Below are 24,343 nucleotides of genomic sequence, written 5' to 3' on the forward strand. Positions count from 1 at the left end.
AAAATAGTTGCCTTTTAATTTAGTTTTTATTATGAAAATAAACATGGAGTTGTAACATACTTGTCTTAAAATATTACCAATGTGAACCATACTTCATGCAACAGTCTATAAGAAATGCTTTTCTCTTCACAAAGAAAAAATTACATTTGGTTGACGACATTTTCCATACCAAAATTTACAATATGCTACGAATATTCGAGTATATTGTATGTATATTCGAGTCTATAAACGTGTATGTAGTTTATTAAGATCTATCCTGAGTAATACGTTTACTTATTCTCCTTTTTATTATACACAGGATCGTTGATTTACAATACTTGATTTAACATATTTCAATAAGGTGGTACGGAATATTTTCTTAAATTTTATTTAATGCCTTAACACTGAAAATTAAGTTGAAACAAGTCGGAATATAATTGATATGTGTTTCAAACGTATTTAAAGAGTTTTGAATTTTGCAAACAACGTAACCAATGCTACGTTTGTTTATTTTAATTAATGTATAATTATTTAATGTTAATATTAAATTAATATGAATTTGATTATTAATATTAACTATTAAATTACTAATTATGCAAATATATGTTTTATTTATGTTATTCTAGCCCTCCTGTTCCAACAGATTCATAACTCATATTAGGCAAAGAAAAGTAGGCTACTTCAGAGTTAGTCCTACGACAGTACCGAAGTAAAGAACCTGGAACTATTATTCCAACATCCAAACTATTGATAAAACCCAGTGGCATACATTTGGCAAAGTCGGAAAGGTAAAAATATAAATTATTAAAACATACTAAACATGTCAAACGTTGGTTATAAACTCAATTTTACTGTTTAATAATTTTAAATCAAAATATAATCTTGGTCCAAAGTGTGGGTGGAGCGCGCCAAGCGCCTCGCTTCGGTATGCATATCTTATGGACATCTCTTATGGACGCTTGAGCAGTTTTTACACCTCAATTTATTATAATATGTTTCTTAATTATGGACAGTTTATTAAACACATAAATGGTGTTGTATAATTTAGTATGGAACTCGTGTTTTTATCCCAATCAATTTTCTATGGCAGGAAATTACAGTAATTATATTGTTTGAATAGAAAAATGTAATTAAACCCTTCATTAAATCTTAAACGGCACTTACATTACGCTTTGTTTTAGGATTATATTAATTTAAAAAATAAACCATTAATTCTATAAAGCCAACATTTAATGCTAATAAAGTAGTGGTTTTTATTCATGAGTAGATATTTAAACAATAAATTTATTATTGATTATAAAATATTCATATTAAAAACTTCAACTGTGGTAATTGAGTTTTTATACTGAAAATATTTAATTTATTACATTAATTACTATGTGGTATTGTTGTAATGTGGATTTTTCATTTCAGAATAAACAAATGGGACAAATGATTGAGGCATGTTAGGGTGAGAAGTCAGCAGAGTTAAAGTCAAAGCACATCTACTGAGTTGAAGTGCATTATTCTTTATCTACTTTAAAAAATTGAACTTATGACGATCCAATATTTGCAACGAATGCATTATTAACGGCCCCCTCAACTCAACCGAATAATTAATTGGTCATAATGATTGGCGCCTTTACATCATTTGCTGTGAGGCAGTGGCCTTTTCATCATCTCCTGATCTTTACTGAAAGTGGTCGTAGATCGAAAATTTTTACTTCTGGTATTTTTCCCCCAGTAAAAATATTTTTACGGAATGTGTTCTTGAATTGAATTGAATTGAATTGAATTAAATTGAATTGAATTGAATATATTTATTTTTTGACCATCTTGGAATGATCTTAGGTCGGTACCAAGTTTAGGAGTATATACAAACAATCAAAATAAAGTTCAAAATTATCTTCAAGGATGATATTTATATTATATATAATGATTTCAACCTACGAATTGCTGTCATATCCGATGTGCCACTGGTAGGGTTCGTGTACTGACTGTGCTATAAAGAGTAGAATTATTGGTATCCCAAGGACAACATTATCAGGTATCCTGAGGAAAAACCATGAATTTCAGACAAGATTGGTCTTTTAACAGGAGAACTAAATCGAAAGTAGTACAGCACTGGAGACGTTACGCGTTCCAAACCTAGTAACTGGGGTTATTTAGGTCTCCAAAAGTTCTGAAGTAGTCAGCAGGAGCCGTATATTACCGTATTTTAACTTTATCATTTCAGATATTCCGAGAAGACTGGGATATTAGTAATTAGTTAAATACATTTTGCTGACGACGGTTGTGATAAATTACTTTATAATATGATAGCCGCAACTAAGAAGGGACATCAGCACCACTTCTCCACTAATGTGATACCAGGAGATAAGGAAGAGGACACCATAACTAACTAGCTAACTACTACTCCACGAGGCTCAGGCTCATGATCTCCTGGTGTCGTACTCCTTCATTAGACTCAGTAGGCCACGCGTGCCACGAGTCTCCGCCCTCTTCACTGCACGAGCCCTACTGCACTACTTCGTTCTTACTAATAATATATATTTTGATAGGAAGTTTAGATATTTACTCAATGAAATTCTTTAAAATTATAGGTGAATAAAAATGTTAAGCTAACAAAATCATAGTGTATCGGCGTTACGTAAATAACCCATCTTTACTTTGGTAATAAAGCTTCCTGTATTGTTTATTGTATAGTTGACGTAAAATATTAAGTACTTGCAGTTTGATACTTGTTAAGTACTTACTTTCAGTTTTTCATTTTGTTCCATCCGGAACTGGTCTTTTGATAAATCTTAAATATATCAAATATTTTACTAAATAGTAATTGCGGTATTTACTAACTAGTAATTGCGGTGGTAACTGCAATAGTTCTTAAAAAATTGAATCACAGTTTCTCGAACATGGTTTTCCTTTCTGTTACATCTGGACCTGGTCCTTTGAGAACCCCTACGTATGACCAATGGCGCAGTGTAGTGGGTACGGCGGTTATCGCAAGATAACCAGATCAAGCAACGCCGAGCGTGGCTGCTGCTTGGACAGGTGACCACTGAGCGATCCTGTCCTTGCAAGCGGCCCGCTTGCCCGGCCATTGGTGGTGGTTCGGAAGTCACCTTTAAGCCGTTGGTCCCCAGGTTAAGTGTTAGAGAGGGCTTCTTAGCCCTAACTTCGCCTGGTAAAATAAGACATTCTTTACTTTTTTACTTTTACTTTTTTATGACATATTTTCCTATAACAAAACTCCAGCTATTACAGATATTAGAACTGTTACAATGGTTCTTGAAAGAATTGCCAGACAGTTTCATGGTAATCGCCAATTAATGATAAAAGAGAAGAATTCACGCTTCCCGCACAATCAATCATTGTGGTTATGCATAAACCGTTGCATCATTGTGGTGGTCAGGAATGTTGAGTGTTGAGGGACCTTTCCAGGTCCACACCCGGCATTCCGTAACGAAAGTATTGGGGAAAGTGGTCAGACACCGGGGTAACATGTGTCAACTGATGTCCAACACGACGGAAAGGTCGGGTGTAGGAAGTCTCGGGAAAGTGGTGAGAGCAATGCCATTAAACCTGCAATAATATCAGAGTTTCTGATCAATGACATTATCGTAGAGAAGATAACAGACTATAAGATAACAGTTAAAGAAGTTTTATGACAGTAAGTGTCACTATTAGCTGAAATAAATACTTTTAAGCCCACAATCTCATGTTCTTGAAATTGATAAATAATATTAAATTTATTTTTCTTTCCATTTAAAATATCTTCAGTTAACAGATTATTCTGAAACTGTTATATCATTAATAAAATTATGATATTAAAATACATTAAACTCTTGAATCTAGTTTAAAATTTGCAATGTAATTTGCAATGTTATAACTTAATTCAGATGCGTACATCTTTAAAAACAGAACCATTAACAATAAAAGGGGGGAAATTTGAAATTAAAAGTTTAATCGATTGACCTGGCCGAAGTAATTTCAAACCTGATACATATACAATGTCTTAACATATGCTTCCAGAATAACAGGTTCTGTCAGCAAAACCTATATAATAACTGTCCAACCTCTTCCTTTCACAGAATATATTTAAAAATATACTCTAACCTGTAAAACGCGCATCAAAAATTCCAATGTAACCTTCATTTGTTAATTTACTAAAATTTCTATTAATTTAATCATATAACATGGCAGCATGGCTTTCTCCTTACTAACCCCCAAATCAAAGAGAGCTCACCCTACAAACTTCACCACTATAAAGCATATATTGTAAAGTTATAAGACGTTCGTTCATATTGGCATAGCAATAAAGACAAATCCAAGCAATTTTCAACCTTGTACAGAATCTGCGCAACTCTTGTGAATTCCATAAATAAATATCATCAAAACACTCTTCAGAACATTTTATAGATCTTCTAATACTGTGGGAAAAAATGTCTTCTATTCTTTTAGAAGTCGTTACTCACCCCATAACGTATTCTATAAATTTGTCTAGAGTCACAAAAATATAGCTTTTTATCTTTTCAATAGTCAATGGTGGAACAAAGAAGGAACTAAGAGGTATTTGTATTTACAAGTTAAAAAAAGAATTGAACAGATAACTCAATTGAAAAAATGTGAAACCCAATGATCCTAATCTGATTTTTTAATGCAAAATATCAGCCACGCCTTGAATCCAATAAGCCTCTAGAATTTTAGTTCCTCACGGAAGGATTATTTTTGATAGAAAGTTTATTTAAATCTGGGGAAAACCCCCCAAATTGAAATGACGATTAGTAGAAAGTGACTTTAAGCACTTAATTTCAATACTACATTATTTTATAATTATAATTTAATCAAGCTTTCTGAAGCACAAGTAGACTAAATTTTTAATTACCATTAAGTTTATTCCACATTGCTGAGATGGTCAGCTCATTCCTATCAATCTCTTGAAATATTCATATTATACATAAACACTCCGAGTCAGTTATGTAAACATCTCACCAAAGGAGTGAATTATCACAATTATAACTTATCATAACGACATATCCACTGATAGCCACAAAAATTAATTTAAGGATAACCATAATCAAGGAATAAGATTTAATATTGTAACTAACGGAGACAGTTTCCTTAACTGTCTTCTTAGCAATCTTCTTCTTAATTTCTCCTCGCGGATCTATTACATCTCTATTGTAACCTCAATCTCCTACTTGAAGTTAAGTGGAAGAGAGAACTTCAGTCTTAACTTCGCATGTAATATCAACAAGTTTCATGTTAATAATTTTAATTCATTTCATTTCATCTATAATTTTTATAGAATGATCAGATAAAGTTAGAAATTTGTTCAGAAAACGTTAGCGTGCACGTTTTTGATCTTGGCTGTTATAGTTATTTTGTAGAAACCCGCTTACAAAATAAAACAATTCCGTCCCTTCATCTTATAGCAATGATCTTAACATCCCCTTAAAGGCTCTAGCGTTCTTAAGAGGGTAGCGTAGAAATCAGAAAAACATGAATAAAAATTGTAATACTATCTGGCTTAAAATAGCCACAAATCTATTTTAAGATTCGATGTCACCCAATCAATTATATTTTTATCACAGGACACTCTTTCTTTTCCACTATCAAAGTTTAATAAGAGTAAGAAAATATTCAGAACAGGATCTGCCGTGACGCAATGCTCATAACTGCACCGTAATTTTATTCATTCCACGTCCCAATGACACAGCTCATCACTGTCATCCAGATATTGTCACCTGCCCACACGGAGCACAGTTATGGCCATAACGTAACCCGTATGTGGTTGCCAAACTTTCCCCAACCTCAACTTTTCGCTTTCCTTCCCCTACTATGGGTTCACAATGGCAGTTTGACAACCTGTGTGGGCTGTCATTTCATCCACCAGCTCGTTTCTGGGGGAAATATCAGATCAGCTAACCAAAGTAATATCATTATGTACATTAAAACACTAACTAATTGAGCATTTAAAATTTTGTATCGTTTAATAACTGTGCATTAACGAAGCCTATTACTATAGGAGGTGGAGAAATTTCATTTATATGTCTGTTCGCACGATATCTCGAACTTGAAATTCTGCATGAAGATTCATAGCTGTGTAAGCAGCATCGTGTTCGCACGATATCTCGAACTTGAAATTCTGCATGAAGATTCATAGCTGTGTAAGCAGCATCGTGTTCGCACGATATCTCGAACTTGAAATTCTGCATGAAGATTCATAGCTGTGTAAGCAGCATCGTGTTCGCACGATATCTCGAACTTGATATTCTGCATGAAGATTCATAACTGTGTAAGCAGCATCGTGTTCGCACGATATCTCGAACTTGAAATTCTGCATGAAGATTCATAAGCTGTGTAAGCAGCATCGTGTTCGCACGATATCTCGAACTTGAAATTCTGCATGAAGATTCATAGCTGTGTAAGCAGCATCGTGTTCGCACGATATCTCGAACTTGAAATTCTGCATGAAGATTCATAGCTGTGTAAGCAGCATCGTGTTCGCACGATATCTCGAACTTGAAATTCTGCATGAAGATTCATAGCTGTGTAAGCAGCATCGTGTTCGCACGATATCTTGAAACTTGAAATTCTGCATGAAGATTCATAGCTGTGTAAGCAGCATCGTGTTCGCACGATATCTCGAACTTGAAATTCTGCATGAAGATTCATAGCTGTGTAAGCAGCATCGTGTTCGATAATGGAGCATGCCACTCGAAAGAATTTTCGACCAATAGTTTTACATTATTCTTATGGATAACCATGACGGCAATGTGAAAATCACAAAAAAATAAATTTGAAAACATGCTGGGTACATTGTCATGACATTTTAGCATTCCTAGACGTGCAGCCTAATGAGCTACAGAGTTGAACTTTTGCGTGCAACCTCAGAGAAGTCTGTTACGCGACACGTGGTGAGGCGTGCTCCTACCTTGTCTAGTTTAAGAGTGGAATCAGACACTCATTAAGCATTATAGTCCTTATTCTGAAGAGTAATGACCATCATCCTGCAAGAATTGGTGCAGAATCGCCATAAAATTGCAAAGAGTCTCTTCACATGTAACGTAATCAGGAAGCTTACATAAAATAATACGGTAACGATTTACTCACACGCAACTCGCACTGCGTTGATTTCACAATGTACAGCAATAAAGGGCAGGATAGGGACACTAAATGAATAATTCATTTTTACTACGTAATAAATGGTTAGATATCATGAACTTAAAGGAATGGCAAGAGATTAATCAGGATGTCTTAGGGGGAATTCGTACTTTTCATCTATACTTTCCACCCCTTTATTGACACCAAATGTGTCAAGCTGTGTTAAGGAAAGTCATAGAACCGAAGAATAAATAATGATATTGTTGTAAATAAATATTTTGTCTTTAAAACATCTCTAGGAGCTGCTCTTAGGTTCTTAGGCTTATGTAGCCATAACAATTACTAAGTGTGTGTGTTTTCTTTTAATACGCGTCGAAACATTGTTAACGAAATTAAAATATTTTAGACTCCTTTTGTAAAGCCATCTTAAGTCAAAAGAGTTTGTTGACTAAAGATTAAAATTGGGTTAACAATGTTTCAACTCAGTGTGAACTGGAAAGATTGGATCCTACTATCAGAGTTAGTGTAAAAATTATATAGTGTGATAACCTGAGGTAGTATAGCAGATTTAACTACGTGTACAAATGAAAGTACTAGAACAAATTATTGTATAACTATCAGTAAATAAGCCAATGTGAAAAGTTAAGTCCACAATTACACAACCTTAGACTTTCCATTATGGTATAAATAAAAAAATCAAAACCAATGCTTTGCTATGTTGACTAATTAAGGTGGTAAACGGGTTTTGGTTGGGATGTTTTTTTATATTTTAAAGTCTACTATGAAGTTAGAAACAATAGGAGTTTTATCACTCTACTGAGAATTAAAGTAGAAAATTAGAGAATTTTGTAATCAGGACGAGATACAAACAGGGGAAGATCAACGTGTGAATTTTTGTATAGTACGTACATGAGCTATAACTTCAGAAATATACAGATTTGTTATGATTAATGATTGAAAGAAACAGTATTTTCCTCCATACTTGAACTGCCATTTTCCCGATCAAGAAAATATATACATACATAAACAGCTCTGAGAAGCATACTTCTGTCAAAAGACAACTAAGATAGGTTTCATAACAGTCTTTCATATCTGCACTGCTATGTTACCCACTACTTAGTACACAATTTAGTAGGCGTTGCACGTGTATGACCACTGCTGATTCTAGTGAATTATATTTCCGACGCCAATGTTGAATATTTGCCTTATTCCCACGACCTTAAAATACGTCAATAAGTGAATATTTATGGACATTTAAATGTACTCAGTTCTTAATATTTATTTCTTCCATAGTTGATTTTGCCATGTTTCACAAGCAAGAAAATATACATCACAGATCAGAATATATTTATGGACATTTAAATGTACTCAGTTCTTAATATTTATTTCTTCCATAGTTGATTTTGCTATGTTTCACAAGCAAGAAAATATACATCACAGATCAGAATATTTATGGACATTTACATGTACTCAGTTCTTAATATTTATTTCTTCCATAGTTGATTTTGCTATGTTTCACAAGCAAGAAACTATACATCACAGATCAGAATATTTATGGACATTTAAATGTACTCAGTTCTTAATATTTATTTCTTCCATAGTAGATTTTGCTATGTTTTCACAAGCAAGAAACTATACATCACAGATCAGAATATTTATGGACATTTAAATGTACTCAGTTCTTAATATTTATTTCTTCCATAGTTGATTTTGCCATGTTTCACAAGCAAGAAAATATACATCGCAGATCAGAATATTTATGGACATTTAAATGTACTCAGTTCTTAATATTTATTTCTTCCATAGTTGATTTTGCCATGTTTCACAAGCAAGAAAATATACATCACAGATCAGAATATTTATGAACATTTAAATGTACTCAGTTCTTAATATTTATTTCTTCCATAGTAGATTTTGCTATGTTTCACAAGCAAGAAACTATACATCACAGATCAGAATATTTATGGACATTTAAATGTACTCAGTTCTTAATATTTATTTCTTCCATAGTTGATTTTGCCATGTTTCACAAGCAAGAAAATATACATCGCAGATCAGAATATTTATGGACATTTAAATGTACTCAGTTCTTAATATTTATTTCTTCCATAGTTGATTTTGCCATGTTTCACAAGCAAGAAAATATACATCACAGATCAGAATATTTATGAACATTTAAATGTACTCATTTCTTAATATTCATTTCTTCCATAGTTGATTTTGCCATGTTTCACAAGCAAGAAAATATACATCACAGATCAGAGAAGCCTACTTCCGTCAAAAGACAACTAAGACGGGCTATTGCTATTTACTAAAATGTACAGAAAATGTACAATTTAAGTACATTAACAATGACAATATGTACGTGTTTGTTTCTTTACAAACTGGAAAATATTGTAAATATGTTCGATCATCTAAAGCTGGGATTGGCACATTAGTTCTAAAACACTTTCATCTAGCATAATTCTTGCCAACTGCTTCAAAGGGATTCTTCGGTGTCAAACTTCGACCATCTTATATTTTAGTACATTTTCTAAGGTTAATCATTACCTAATACTTACCTAATCGATGAAATCTAAAATCGTCATCAAAACTAATGGTTCTCCTTAGAGAATTTACACTATAAATATAAAAAATATAATATAAAATAAGGGTTAAATTAATTAAACATATTAAATATATTAAATAACAATTAAACAAGAGTGCTGTCATTAGACAATTTCTACATTGACCAGTTGATAACATTTAACAGCCTCTTTCAATTAATATTTCGCAACTTTAGAGCCAAGATGGGATTTTCGCTACTTTGAAGACCAGTGGGACATAGCCGAAAGGGATTTTCGATATAGGAATACGTCTTAAGACCTTAAGAATTGTCAATATAAATTTTAGGATTATCGATTGAATTTTTTACGCATGAAAGCAAAACAAACAAACAAAGGCACTTTAGCATGTATAATATTATTAGGATGTACAATGTTAACCTCCTGTTATCCTCCATGTGTATACACGTATCTTTAAAAAGTTTTCTTTAACCCTGATTATAAGCCTGTAAATCCTGCTTGACATGCTGCGCGCATATTTTTATACTTCATCTGTGAAATTTAGCCAGATGACCTCTCGATGTGGTCAGTGGGGCAAGAGGTCAGCACTGCCGGATATATTAAAAAACCTGGACTCTACTCCTCATGATGTCTGATAAGACATATTATTCTTGTTGAATAATTGTAATAATGAAACTTCAACAGACATATAAGTCTTGTTGAAGTGCAATAGACCCTATACTAAAAACCTACACCTGAATTGTACAAATCAAGTAACCCTTCACTATAAGTTTACCATTTCATTTTAAGAACCATAAAATGGAAAGTAATTAAAATTTTCCAGAAATTAAATTTTTTCTTTTGAGTGAAATTTCAAAAATTTAATGATCATATCAAATTCAAATTTGTCGATAACACTAAAAAAATATACTGGCTTTTATATATTTGACGTTAGAGCGTGCCCGTGAGAACATTTCTACAAATTTTAAGTTTTTTAAGAAATTATTGTTAAGAAATTGCATTATTAAGCATGAAATAAGGAAAACAACATTTTATGGAGAGGAATAATTTGAACTTATTATTCTAACACGATTTGTGTGTGCAGTTTTAGTTTCAAATCCACTTGGTAATCCAAGTAACAAAGAAACAAGGCAGTCTAAACTTTTAGCTTCACTATTATGCTTCACTATGCGTTCGGCCTGTATTTGACTTGCTTAACATTATTAACTCAATGTTGCTTCCTGTTAAGCAAGTCAGTGCACGTGAAGAAGACAACAAATACCAGTTTTCAAAACGTCGTGTTTTTGTTGAACCATGTAACTACAAATGATCTGTTATCCTTTCAAAGTCATTAATGAACTACGAGGAATTAAAATGATATCGAAAAAGACCGAATACAAAATATTCTAAACGAAGCTAAAACTATTTTTTTTTAACAAGCCATACTTATTTAATCTTATATAACTTATCAGAAATTATTTTATTTAAGCAATGCGTCGAAAGTTCCCACCAATCACAGGGCCTACATAGATTATCTCTAATGCAGCTAGTTTGTAACCGTCATGACATTCTTTGATTATTGTTGAACGATTCTCATTAAGGGTAATTGCCAGGTAATATTGCGATGTAACTTTATAACTGCTACAGTTAGGAAAAGTAACTCGTTAAATATTAGAAGTGACCTCAGTCTCATCCTTCCCACGTTATCTCGTACGTTGGAATCGAGAACTAATAAGATTTCGAGGTCAACTGTAAGAAACCCAGCGAAATAAAATTGGAATATGTTACATTTTTAATTGAGTCTCAATAATATACATAAATGTATTACAGAATGGTTTTGCCTTAGTTTATTTTCATCTAATTAACTCTATGTTTTACATTCTTTAAAAATTTATTTTAAAATACTTTTCCAATACTGCTTACATTACAAATAAATATTATGAACTCTCGAATGAATGAAAACCATCTAAATATCATTTTACTGATATGTATAACACGGTGAAATATATTTTATCGCTTGCAATAAAGTTTATCGTTTATTAAAATCATGTTATATACATTTACTTATCTTTGTGTTATAAAAGTGGGATTTTCCATCCTTCTTATTCATACTTGGTCATGACTTAAAACCAGCCTCACAAAGAAAACTATATAATTTGTTAAATCTAATAACATTGTCACTATCTTATTACGAAGAATTCAAGATTGGGACACCTCTGAACTGTTCTTTGAAACTGAAACCAAACAACGGAACGGTTCCTGAACCGAACTGCAATATTTGTATAAGATCAAAAGTTTTACAATTTTCAAACCAGTTGTCCACATCAGCAAACTACTATCTAATCTGAAGAGTACTGATGATGATTGTAAAAGACCTCTAAAAATAACTTTGCGCGTAAAGACAGGGCACTGAGAAAACCTACTGCACTTGTACTATAAAAAAGGTTTTTTAGAGGTTTCCTTATAAGAATTTCTCTGCGCTGCTTCCCAAGTGACACGATATTCAGGATGGACAAAAGTGGGGGGTTCCTGCTGGGATCCAATGTTGCATTCACCATCAGAAGAATTTTAGTGGACACAAAGTCAGTCATGTCATCATGTGGAAGAGGTGAGGCTAGCTCTCTCGCAAGCCTAAAAGGGGGAGAGGGCTCTCCCATCTTTAAAGAGAGCAAAAATCTCCCTTGCAAAAATCTTTAACACTAATAGAGACCCTCCCAAGTCCAACAGTCATCCCCCGCACGTATTTTCACTTATCCTCTTATATGACGTTTATTTCAAGATAATAAATTTATTTTCATTTCTCACATAGAATTTCTTGTCACAATAACGTAAAAGCAACCTTAATAAAACATGAAAATGTGACACTTTAAATTGTGATCGCGAAAGTTTTGATAATAAGTCCTTCATCCTGGAATCGACTAACCTCATGGGGTTGTAAGAACTAGTAAAGAAATACAGCGTCTTATTTTTAACCTGTGATTACATAAAAGAATAAAAGTTCAATTCATATTACTGCCTAAAAGAAAACAACTCCCCCATCTATGAGGATTTATTCATGTGACTTTTGAAATACACCAAAGGAATTTAAAGGGGACACTTAGGGACACATTTGCGAGCAATGGTATAGTATACATTACAGAAATGCATGATGAGGCAAATAATTCTCATGGGTTTCAAAACAAAAGCTGAAAACAAAACCCAATTTGTTTTGTTCTAATTTTTAGAATTTATTTGAGTTATCAATTACTCAAACCCGGGATATATCAGAGAAATGAAAATTTGATTCTTAAATTTGTCTTAATAGATTGATAAATTGTGCTTTAAAAATTACACAAGTGATTCTGTAAAGTTAGTAAATTAATTTGCGATGTATTTGGACACCAATATTAGACTTTTACAATCGTGATCGAATATTCTATATAATTTTTGATGTGGGAGTTCTTAGATGAATTAAAGCTAGATCAAACACTCTAGATGGTGTGGAGCATTATCATAAAGATCATCTGTGGGAACTGGTATAGATTACGGAAAGCTATAAATATGATTCAGACCGTAAAAAATTGGTTCGGATTCCATGAATAATTTCAGCTCTTACTTGTTTTTCATGTATAATAATAACTAGGAGTTACCCGCTGCTGCACACGCACTTTCGAAGGTTTTGCACATGTATGAGCACTTCTGGTTCGAGTGGATTATAGGCCTATTTGCCACGCCAATGTTGAGCTTGCCTTCTTCTCACGATCAAGAAAATATGTTAAAAAATATGGTGTATATTTATGGTCATTGTACATTACTTCGATGTTAGTATTTCTTTGTTCAATAGTTGATTTTTGTCTCTTTGCTGATCAAGAAAAAATATATACATACACATATCTGAGAAGTCTAATTTTGCCAAAAGACAATTCATTTTTGGTTCATAACAGTCAGTAAATGCAAAGTAAAAGTTACAATACATTGTATTATATGTGCACTCCTATCATTTATCCGCTCCTTTGCACGAAATTTAGTTACTTGTTGCACATGTATGACTACTGGTGGTTCGAGTGAATTATATTTCCGACGCCAATGTTGGGTTTGCCTTGTTGCCACGATCAAGAAAATACAACTAAAACTGCTGACCACTGTGTTCTAATTTGTTCTTAGTATGTTTTGTTCCATTCTTGATTTTGCCTTATTTCCCGATGACACAGATCAGAAAGCCTACTTCTGGCAAAAGTGAACTAAGTTGGCAAAGCAAAAATAATTTTAATTCCTATGAAAATGTACACATTATAAATGTAAACCAATTTAAAATAACAAACAATGTTCACACAGAACAGTTCATTAAACTATAAGTGCTCATTTAATTAATATTTCACAACTTTAGAAACTAAAATGGGATTTTCTGTCCTTTAAATACCAGTGGGGCGTAGCCACGAGAGATTTTTGAAATATAATGGGTCTATATTCAGCCCAGGGACCTTAAAAATGTCCATGTAAAATTTCAGTACAATCGGTTGAATAGTTTACGCGTGAAATCAAAACCAAACAAACAAAGGCACTTTCGCATTTATAAATATTATTAGGACTAGCCAAAAACAGTCGAACTACATCAGTGACAATACCCCACCTAACCACAAATCATATTCGTCCTTTCCTCAAACTCTTCATGTATTTGAAGATGTAGGCATCTTTATGTTTCTAATTGATATTTTTACATGAATGTAAAAATACCATGTTTTATGTTATTTGTATTAAATTCGGTTCCTAGCTCAACTATTTGTGCCTTGATCCAATAACGAGAGAAAGTAAGAGGGAGTGTCCTTTCTATAAAGTTGTGTCAAGTTTTTATTACAAAACTCTGAGAACGTAAACCTGTTCGAAGACACTGCAGCATTTTTTAAGATCTAACAATCCAGACAAGCTGGTCAGGAAGTGATTCAGATGCTTCAATCAAGTATGTTCAATGCTTTCTTTAATCCATAAAGGTCCTGCACACCACTATAGTTTTAATGGTCCTTACAAGATATGAACCTTCCTGTACTCCTATCCTCAACCTACTAACTAAAAGGAACGACAACACTTTTTCAGTATATAAAAAAATAATTAGACAAGAGACAAAGTTGGATAACAGTAAAACAAGTGTGATTTTCTTTACTTTAATGATTAATTTTAGTAATGTTTAACATTTTAACAATCTTTAAGATTAGATTGGAAAATTTTTTAGGAATTGGTTACAAATTACATGTGGTCCAATAATATTTCCTTAAACTATTCAGTTTTACAAAATATTATAAACATTACAAAGAGATTTATGTGGTTACTTGTTATATTTGATATTTATGTCAACAAAATCGAATTCGAAAATTTGGATATACATGAAAATCAAATCTGTGCACACTTTTAGCCTAGCTCTAAGGCGGTTTCTAGTTGGTTTAGTTCAAGAAAGGGCAAAAAGTAATATATATATATATATATATATATATATATATATATATATATATATATATAAGGTATGGATAGTTGTAGATATACATTATCCTTTACATTTTTAATTTGTTTTATTTTATAAAATTACACATGTAACTACGAATTGAATTTATAACTTTATACTCTTTGTACTATGCACAATTATTTGCTCTTTGTACCTAATTCAAAATTAGTTTTTAACATATGACGTTTCTTTTGTTTATTAGATTTTGTTAATACTTTGACCTATTTCTCTTCAAAATGTCTTGTTAAGACGAAATATAGAGGATATTTATGTATATGTATATATATATATATATATATATATATATATATGCTTTTATATATATATATATATATATATATATATATTAAGCAGTATTTAGCATCACTTTTGGATTTATATTAAATATTTCTAAAATAACAACTTTATTGATGAACGCGAATCATATAATTGGATTTGGAGTATCCGAACAAATTTTAAAAGTAAAATGTACAATTAAAATGAACTTGATATTGAACATAATGCTTGTTAGTGTTTTACTATTGAAAAACCTTTGCTGCCCTAATACACCAAATCAAATGGCAGATTTGTTTTTAATACGATAATTAGTTTTAATTTGAAAAATCGTTTGATGAGGGGTGTAAATATTTGTTCATATGTCATTGCAAAGTTCACATCTTCTACTTTTTTTAAACATTTATTTAAATGTTGATTCAAGAAACTGAACTCACGTGCAAAAACCAACATTTTTTAAACTCAGCATTAGGAAAAATAAATAGATTGAAAAATAATGAGATTTTACAAAATAAACATTCTTGAGTATCATTTAGCGACGTGAAATATCACAAACCACTTGTCTGTGGTTTGTGGTACACAGAACCAAAGAACTTGTCTGGTTCTGATGTTATATTTCGGTTTCTTAAAGCAACCCGGACGAGATTTTTAACGAGGCCATAAAAATAGGATAATATCGAGAGCGAATCATAAGGCAAAAATAGCAAGCTCCTTTATTCCCTCATGTTTTGGAATCATCCAATCCTACTTACGGATGAATCAGAGGCAACTACCATTATTGTGCATTTTACTGAAGTAAGACACATGTTTTGTTTGCACGTAAGTTGATCTCATTCTTTGTGGAGTTTAGGAAAACGTAAGCTATTAGCAGACCCAATAATTGTCGCCTAAAGTAATAATAAATCGCACCATTTCACCCTAGAGATGTTTCACTCTTCAGTATAACAGTGGGACGATTACGAAGCATTGCAATTTTAGTTATATTGTAAATCTCCATATAAACTTTATTTTCTAGTTTTACGTTTTAGGTAATTGACAGCATTACAGAAAAAGTTTTCTTGTTTATTAATTAAAAATCCTACATCGTTTTCAATCACAAAATCAGATCCGGATTACTTCATTAATATATAATTTATTTCGTCAATATTTAATATTATATCACTTGTTTAAATGTAATATCTGAATGATAATCGATACACCATCGTATTTAGGTGTCAAACTATCTATTAATGTCTTTTAATACAAAAAATACCCACATTGTCATTAGATGCTATTTAAAATAGTAATACTTCAAAATTGTTTCCAGAATATAACAAAAGATCTTTTCCCAAAATGCTTACCACTCTAAAGAAACATAGAGATCATAGTCATAACAAATTAATTAAGCTCAACCTCAACTTTGTCTATTCATTTTCTAACAAAATAAAAGTATATGGGTTTGAATAAATACTACACTATAAATTTCTACATTGAGGGCTGAGCCTAATAATTTTGATTTTGGGTGGTGAAATAGAAATGGGAGTTGGTGGCATTAAAACTTTTTATAATTTCCTGATTTGGTAGACCGACTAATCTCCACTCGTAGACAACGATCTAAAGTTCTAGCCTGCAACTGTATATAGCATTACAACGGCTAGTTGAGTATTATCCAGAGTTCAACCCCAACTGTTTAGAGTGACAAGTGACAAAAACAGAACTCACCGGAGAGTTGGTTCGCCGTGAGATCTTCCGGTTGCCCGCGGGTCTCCATCTGCCGCAGCTTGGTGTGCAGCTCTCGCGTGTGCAGGAACAGGAACAGCGTGCTGGAGATGGCCATCAGGGCCACCAACTCGCTTGTCCTGCAACAATAGTCACCGTTAGTTGAATGTTCTCCTGGATGTAGTTTATTTCTCAGCAAGATGGAAGAAAGTATTTTTTGTGAATATACATAAAGAAATAACTAAAAGCTGACAAAAACTCCTTTATATTGAGGTGGAAATTTCTTTCTGATATGATCTCTTTCTACTCCAATACACCAAAGGTTTTTACCACCGATTTAAACCTTCGGTGAAGTTATTCTAGTGAGGTATGCGTGCAAATAACAAAACTGGTCGAATCTTATGTAAACATATGTTCATACCCAGCAGGGACCATTTCTGGCAACCTTCCAGTTGAACCCACCACTGGGCACAGCAAACACCGATGTGATTCAAGATTCAAGATTCAAGATCTTTATTCGTAAATGCAAAATACATTTTTACATTACACGTCAAAATACTAAAACTATATCTAACTTAACAAATCTCTTACACAGTAAAAACATTTATCAAGAAAGTGTGTCTTTAGTTTTTTTTTTAAATAAACGTAGATTTTGCTCATTTTTAATATTCAATGGCAATGCATTGAAAGCTTTTGCACCCAAGTGGTATGGACCCCTCTCAAATGCGCTAGTACTATGTGCAGCCACAGATATCAGCCCTCTTGATCTGGTCGGATACTGATGGTAGTGTCCATTGCTTACAAAAAGCTTTGGATTGCCCTTAACAAAAGAGCATAGCTCGTACCCCACCAGACCCGCCAGAGTAAGTATTTTTAATTCACCGAAAAGAGGTTTACAAGTTTCGAATCTCCTACGTCCTGAGATGATTCGCAAACACCATTTCTGGAGGACAAATACTCTATTAAAATTTACTACACTGGATGGACCCCAGAACATTAACCCGTACCTCAAAATCGATTGAACGTGAGAAAAATATACTGTTCGTAGAACCTCTTGGCTACAGACCTTGGCGAGACGGCTGAGAGCAAATCCCATGGTTCGAAGCCTTTTGCAGACATGCTCCACGTGGCCGCCCCATGTGAGCCTATTATCGATATATAAACCCAGACATTTAACTGAGATTTCTTGCTTGGCTTCCTCGCTTCCTAGTTTGATAAGACCCTGGATATTAAACTGGTTTGTGTTCCCTAGATGAAACTGGATGATATTAGTTTTTCTGATGTTTAATTTAAGTTTATTTAAATTGAACCACTGATTTAAACTTTGCAACTGGATGTTTGAATTCGATATAGCCAAATGTGGGGATTTATTGGAAACAAGAAAAGAACAATCATCAGCAAACATCGTAACTTTGAGGTCTGTTGAAATTTTTGGAAGATCGTTTACATAAATGAGAAATAATACAGGACCAAGAATAGAGCCTTGAGGAACACCACAAGTAACAGCTCTATATGATGAGAAAACTTTATTTTGGCCATCATGGATTTGGACGGTTTGATTCCTATCAGACAAATACGACTTCATGAATTGAAAAGAGTGACCTCTAACTCCATATTTTTCTAGTTTTCCAAGGAGAATATTATGATCAACGGAATCAAACGCTTTGCTTAAATCACAGAAAACACCAAAATACTAAAATACTAAGATTAAAATGTGTCACTTTAATCTAGGCAACCATATGGATGTCCAGGAGCGGCACATCACTAACTATCGAGATTCTGGGGTGCAGTTCGATAGGTCTAATCTACTGCGGGATATGACTGTTGGAGTTTGGTTGGGTTCGTTCCCTAACTATCAAAGGTTCTTGCCTGCTTTGACTGGAGGGGCTGGTTCAGACCTGGCCTCCCCTTCTTCCGGGGAGACATGACTTTAAAATTAGTGCCTTAATTCTTCCTTCTTCCTCATGGATCTCGATAGGAGGCAGCCCCTACCCCCTAACCTTACCAATCCTGAATATCCTGTCACTCCGGAAACAGCGCTAAGGTTCTTACAGGACTAAGTGCAATTTATAAGGTTTTTGTCCTTTTTGTTTTACTCCATTAAGTTGGTCAGGATTCCAATGGGTATTTGACGACTTAACCATAATTTTCATTACACTATTCCATTTTTACATACGCCCCAAGATCATAACAATAAAAATTGTTTCAACATAACTATAGTGTAACATTTAGATCAAACGCTTTTGTAATCTAACATTTACTTTGGAATAAAATAAACGAAAACCAAGCCACAGTCTGTTTGCAGTAGTAAAATATTTCTTAGATTGGATGCACATACAACCATATAGTATTCATCACGACAGGCAGCTTCACACGATATGAGGGTATAAAAACACAACTGCCTTACAGTTCGTGCTGAAAAATAAAATCACTGTGATAAAATTGACAAATCATCAATCATTGTATTTTACAAGGCGTTAAAACAAAAGCATATTTTTTATTTAAGGTTTAGTTAATTATAAACCGAGTTATTCCTAATTGGCAGTGTTGAATATTCTTACCTAAATAGATTTGTTTTAACTAGTGGATACCCCTGCTCGCTTTATGAGCTATCCCCGACTCGATTGTTTCTCCATGTTACGTATAAAATTACACAATAGAAGAAAATTGTTATTTTTAAGTTTTATAAACGAAAGAGACAAGAAAGCTATAATTATAAAACAACAATACCGCATCATTGTTCGTAATGACGGATAGACGAAATGATGACTGCGATATCTGCTTGCACTTGCAACCTATACACAACAAGTATTTAATTCAATTCACCTTCTCGTCAGAAACACCTCGATACTATCTCACCATTCAAACGTCACGAATAACAAAGTTAACGATGACAAAAAATACAAAAACAAAAAAAGCGCGCCGTCTCGCCGAGAAGTTCACCGCCTTGTCTGTCTTAGCGATCCACCGGAAAATTAATTAAATTAATTCCTGCAGCGAGCCGAGATCCAATTACTGAGACACAATTATTCCCAATTATACGCTATTAAATAAGACAGCATCCTGCCAACCCAAGGCAGCCTTACAATTATTGTTGTCGGTCCTTCTTGTATCTTGTTGTTGGAAGTTTGAGTGGCTGAATCTTTGTAATACTGCATTTCCAGTTCAAGGCCGGCTTTAGTTGTGATGGGGGGGGCTGTCACACTCTTATAGGCTAGATTGTTTGACATTTTAGGCAATGAAGACGTATTATTTCGTTGTCTACATCTGCGCATTTCTTCCTGCCAACTTAGACACGATTAGAAAAGTCTTGACTGTTACATGTTGACCATAAACAGACCAAAACCAAAAATAATACCCGTATTTAGGTCCCTAAGTTCCCTTGTCATTGAACTACTATTTTATTAATTGTTATTATTTTATTAATTATTCTATTAATGCCTCGTACCTAACATGCCCTTAGGCAGTACAAGAACTACAAAGGACATCATCAATCGTTCACCTAATATTAATCCATGACGCTATGCCTGAAGTCTTAAAGGAATAAATAAATAAAATAACTAAGCTATAATAATAATATTCTTTATTGCATCAACAATTTCACAATTGCATTGCATGCGTCAACATTTGAGGTATTATTTTATAGCTTTTAGGGCTTTAAATAGCCCGTCTGCAGCAAAACTTTATTTTGCGTAGCCTAATTGTGATAATCTTGAATGGTACAACATTAAATAAATGAACATAAAAATAAATAAAATAACATTTAATATCTCAAAAAGGGCATACTTGACCATAAGAGACACAGCAAAACAAAATCAATGTTATTGGGATGGCAATTTTAATTTCGATTTTTATACAAACTGGTTATTGTTAACAAATATTGTAAAACATTTTTGCAGTTTAATAACAAAAGTAAGTTGGATATTTGGTGGGTTACCCAAATTAGTAAGCATATTTTTTAAACAAATAAAACTCGATTTTGTGACAGCTTAATGAGAAATGTTTCCACTTAGTTTTGTAATGCTGTTTTGTAAATGGTTCATATTAGATTTTTAGATTTATCTGATATTTCCATTTCTTAGTTTCACTCTTCATACGTATATAACAAATTAGACTAAAGCTATGGACAATTTACATCCTATACACTGTTTTTAGATTTTATTAACTGGGTGACTTACTTAAAATGAAAATCTTTATTAGTTCTATTAAATAATAAAAGCGTGTTAAAAACCATGTATGAAAAGAAGTAATAGTCATTTTAATAGTGGAATGTGCAAGTATAAGATAATTCAATAGTTACTCAAGGTGCAGATACGATAATAATTGTTTGAAATAAGTTATTAGAAAGCACAGACATTCAGAAACAGCTGTTTTCACCAAAACTGTATGCAAACCACACATATAAGAGGGCTAATTGAGGTGGCGAATCTCCCCAAACCGTCACCACCTCGGCCAATACATTTCACCCACTTTCCCCTTGCCTTAAAAGTGGCCAAACATTACATCCACTCCAAACAAAGGTTTGAGCTCCTCACCGCAGACGTCGCGGATTTCTCGGGTCGCGAAGGTCAAGAGTGAGTATCAATCATAGGCTTGTACCGACCGTAGATTTGTAGAAAGCAAGAAACCAGCTCCAGAGAAACCGGCGCGGCGCGGCGCGGGCGTGGCCCAGCCAGCGGTGGTATCCTACTCCGTGATGACGCGCACTCAGCCTACGTACGCTGTTGTTACACATACTGGGCGAGGTCATGGGCAGGACGTCATGTAATGACATTTGCCATCTAGACTATTCTTGTATAATACTTCATGACTGTCTACACAGTGCTACACGCGGCAACGCAATCATATGGAGCCATCTTAAGAGCAAACGGTCATAATAGGAATCTGAACATCCTAACAATAATGTGAACAAAACAGAAATTTATTTTCAGTTTCGGTCTACAATGAAATCATCTCATCTTACAAAAGCTTGTCATAATCGGGGTACTATACTATGTATTTTATATGAATGAATTTATTTATTGTAACCCATAAAATATTAAATGATTCTAGATTTAAGTTCCAGATTCAATAAAATATTTTCATAACCATTAATTACTTAAAACCTTATTAAATCATGTTCTGGTAATAAGTGATGTAGCTTACGGTAGGAAAGGAACAAAAGAAACAAGATATTCACATATAGAAGACCCATTCAAAAGAATATTTAACGGAATTAGAGTTATATTGTTTTGTAAATTTAGAAAACAGACATACTTCCTTTGAAGATTGTATATTACTAAATATTAATGTTGCACGTCAAAATTATATTTAAAAAATAGTTTTTCGTGTTACATAATTCGTATAGTAATTAATAACGCTATTCTGTAAAATGTGTACTCGACATATAATTTCAGGCTATTTAATATTTTATATAGTCAGTTCTTTGCTTGAAGTTTGTTTTTGACAATGGAAAAAATTGTGAAGGAAACAAGATTTTTTCCAGACATTTGCCATCTTTCAATGATACAAAACAATCAGTAACACTACGTTTCGAGATCTGCAATCTGATCTCTTCCTCAGGTGAATACTTAACCTAACACATAATTACAATATTGGTTAATATAAATAAATCATATCAGAAAGTTTTGACACGCGTAACTCATGACAGCCATGTTGTGTTGTGAACTCCGTGCACACTAACTGTAAAACATGCACTCAATAAAACTAAACACCAATAATTATTAAAACTAAACTACAGAATACACGTCACAATAGGTCTGCACTGACCGGCCTACCAAATAGAACTGATAATGTTAGGTTATACCTAATTAAGAAATAAATAGTTCAAGAACTCATGAGTGAAGTGTTAAATATAGTACGGCAGGTCTGACAAAACTTATATTTTATTTTATATTCTATCATTAAAAGGCCAATGAAATCGACTGATGCAGATTCCTGACATTTGTTGAAATTTAAATACTTGGTTCAGTTTCGCACTGTGTGTTTGGAGAAAAAGGTTTTACAATTTTAGTACAAAACAATTAACTTAGGCCTTGCACACCGTATAACTAAAAACATACTGCAAAGTGGTGGATTTTTGAGTTTCTTTAGAAATGCTGTAATAAGTTATGCGTTTTTTAGGAAAATTTAATTTTTTACCACAAATAAATTTGCATAATCATTGTGGCGTACATAGAGTATTTAAAAAAACCAATATTCATTAAAGTAAACTAAAAATAATTTAGTCACATATAGCTGTCTAGAGTAATGTGATAGAACAATACTCTTGTAGAAGAATACAGAAGCATAATTCTAATAGAAAATGTTCCGTCCCACCAAAGCTACAATGGATAGTTTATCGATCTTATAAAAAAATCCGCCGAATAGACAACATTGATAAATGGTATAACATATAACAAACATCTTATTGTGTTTGGTTATAGTATATGATTGCGATATACAACAACTCGATTGTGTCACCTCCAAGGATCAAAGAATGCTATAGTATCTATTTGCTTTTCTGAAAAGGTTTTGTACCCAAATACAACACGTAAAGTTTGAACTTCTAAAAATAAAAGAATACTTACCATAGAAACTTAGTAACACTTTTACCCAACAAAGTCATTCAATCACGTCTTTATTGACTTACTCTTAATTCATGTGCACACAACTTTCTCATTTAAGTAATATTAAAAATAAAAATTTAAACATCTTCTCAGGTAGATAGTTTGCCTTGTTAATGAAATGCTTTTCTTGAATCCTAAATCAACTACTGAATAAACTGCACAGATGAGATAAAGTTTTATCGTGCAGTTTTATAGAAATGATTGTTAAAATTCCACCGTTCCCGGAATTACAAATGTAGAGGCTAAATAAGTGCCAGAATAGCTGCCAGTAACTTGAAGGTTACAAGATGAGGCTTTTCCAAACTGTGACAGACAACTGGTTTGGTAACTTTGTTGGCAAGAATTCTACACAGTCGTAAGAGAAGATAGTATGTGGTTTTGCAAGAAGTAAGGACGGAAATGCTACTGTTTTTGCACTTTGGTGTAATTATATGAAAGCACGCCCTAATCACTTCTTGACCACTAAAAAGAAAAGACAGGAGTAGAGAAAATAAGGACCTAAATACCGTGACCTTAGAAGACGAAGAATGGGAACATTGAGCATAATTTTACAAAAGAAAGTATTTCTACGTACAGCTCAAAAAAGAAAGTTTTGTGTTTGGACAAAATTTCGTATGTTTAAATCTTATTTATTAAGTAAGTTGATGTTATTAAACTATATTATTTTTAACCTAGTTTGTAAT

General features: G+C 33.1%; 1 protein-coding gene across 2 annotated transcripts in view; it reads right to left on the minus strand.

The window, feature by feature from the left end:
* The window catches only part of LOC124353797 (heparan sulfate 2-O-sulfotransferase pipe), a 120,718-nt gene that overhangs the window by 46,583 nt on the left and 49,792 nt on the right, over window positions 1-24,343 (minus strand). For both annotated transcript variants that reach the window (XM_046803796.1, XM_046803795.1), the window contains exon 2: window positions 17,056-17,192. In XM_046803796.1, coding sequence (XP_046659752.1) covers window positions 17,056-17,192 — 137 coding nt within the window. The remainder of the gene's footprint in view (window positions 1-17,055; window positions 17,193-24,343) is intronic.

This window comes from Homalodisca vitripennis, chromosome 2 (assembly GCF_021130785.1).
Source record: "Homalodisca vitripennis isolate AUS2020 chromosome 2, UT_GWSS_2.1, whole genome shotgun sequence".
Classification (NCBI taxonomy): Eukaryota; Metazoa; Arthropoda; class Insecta; order Hemiptera; family Cicadellidae; genus Homalodisca; species Homalodisca vitripennis.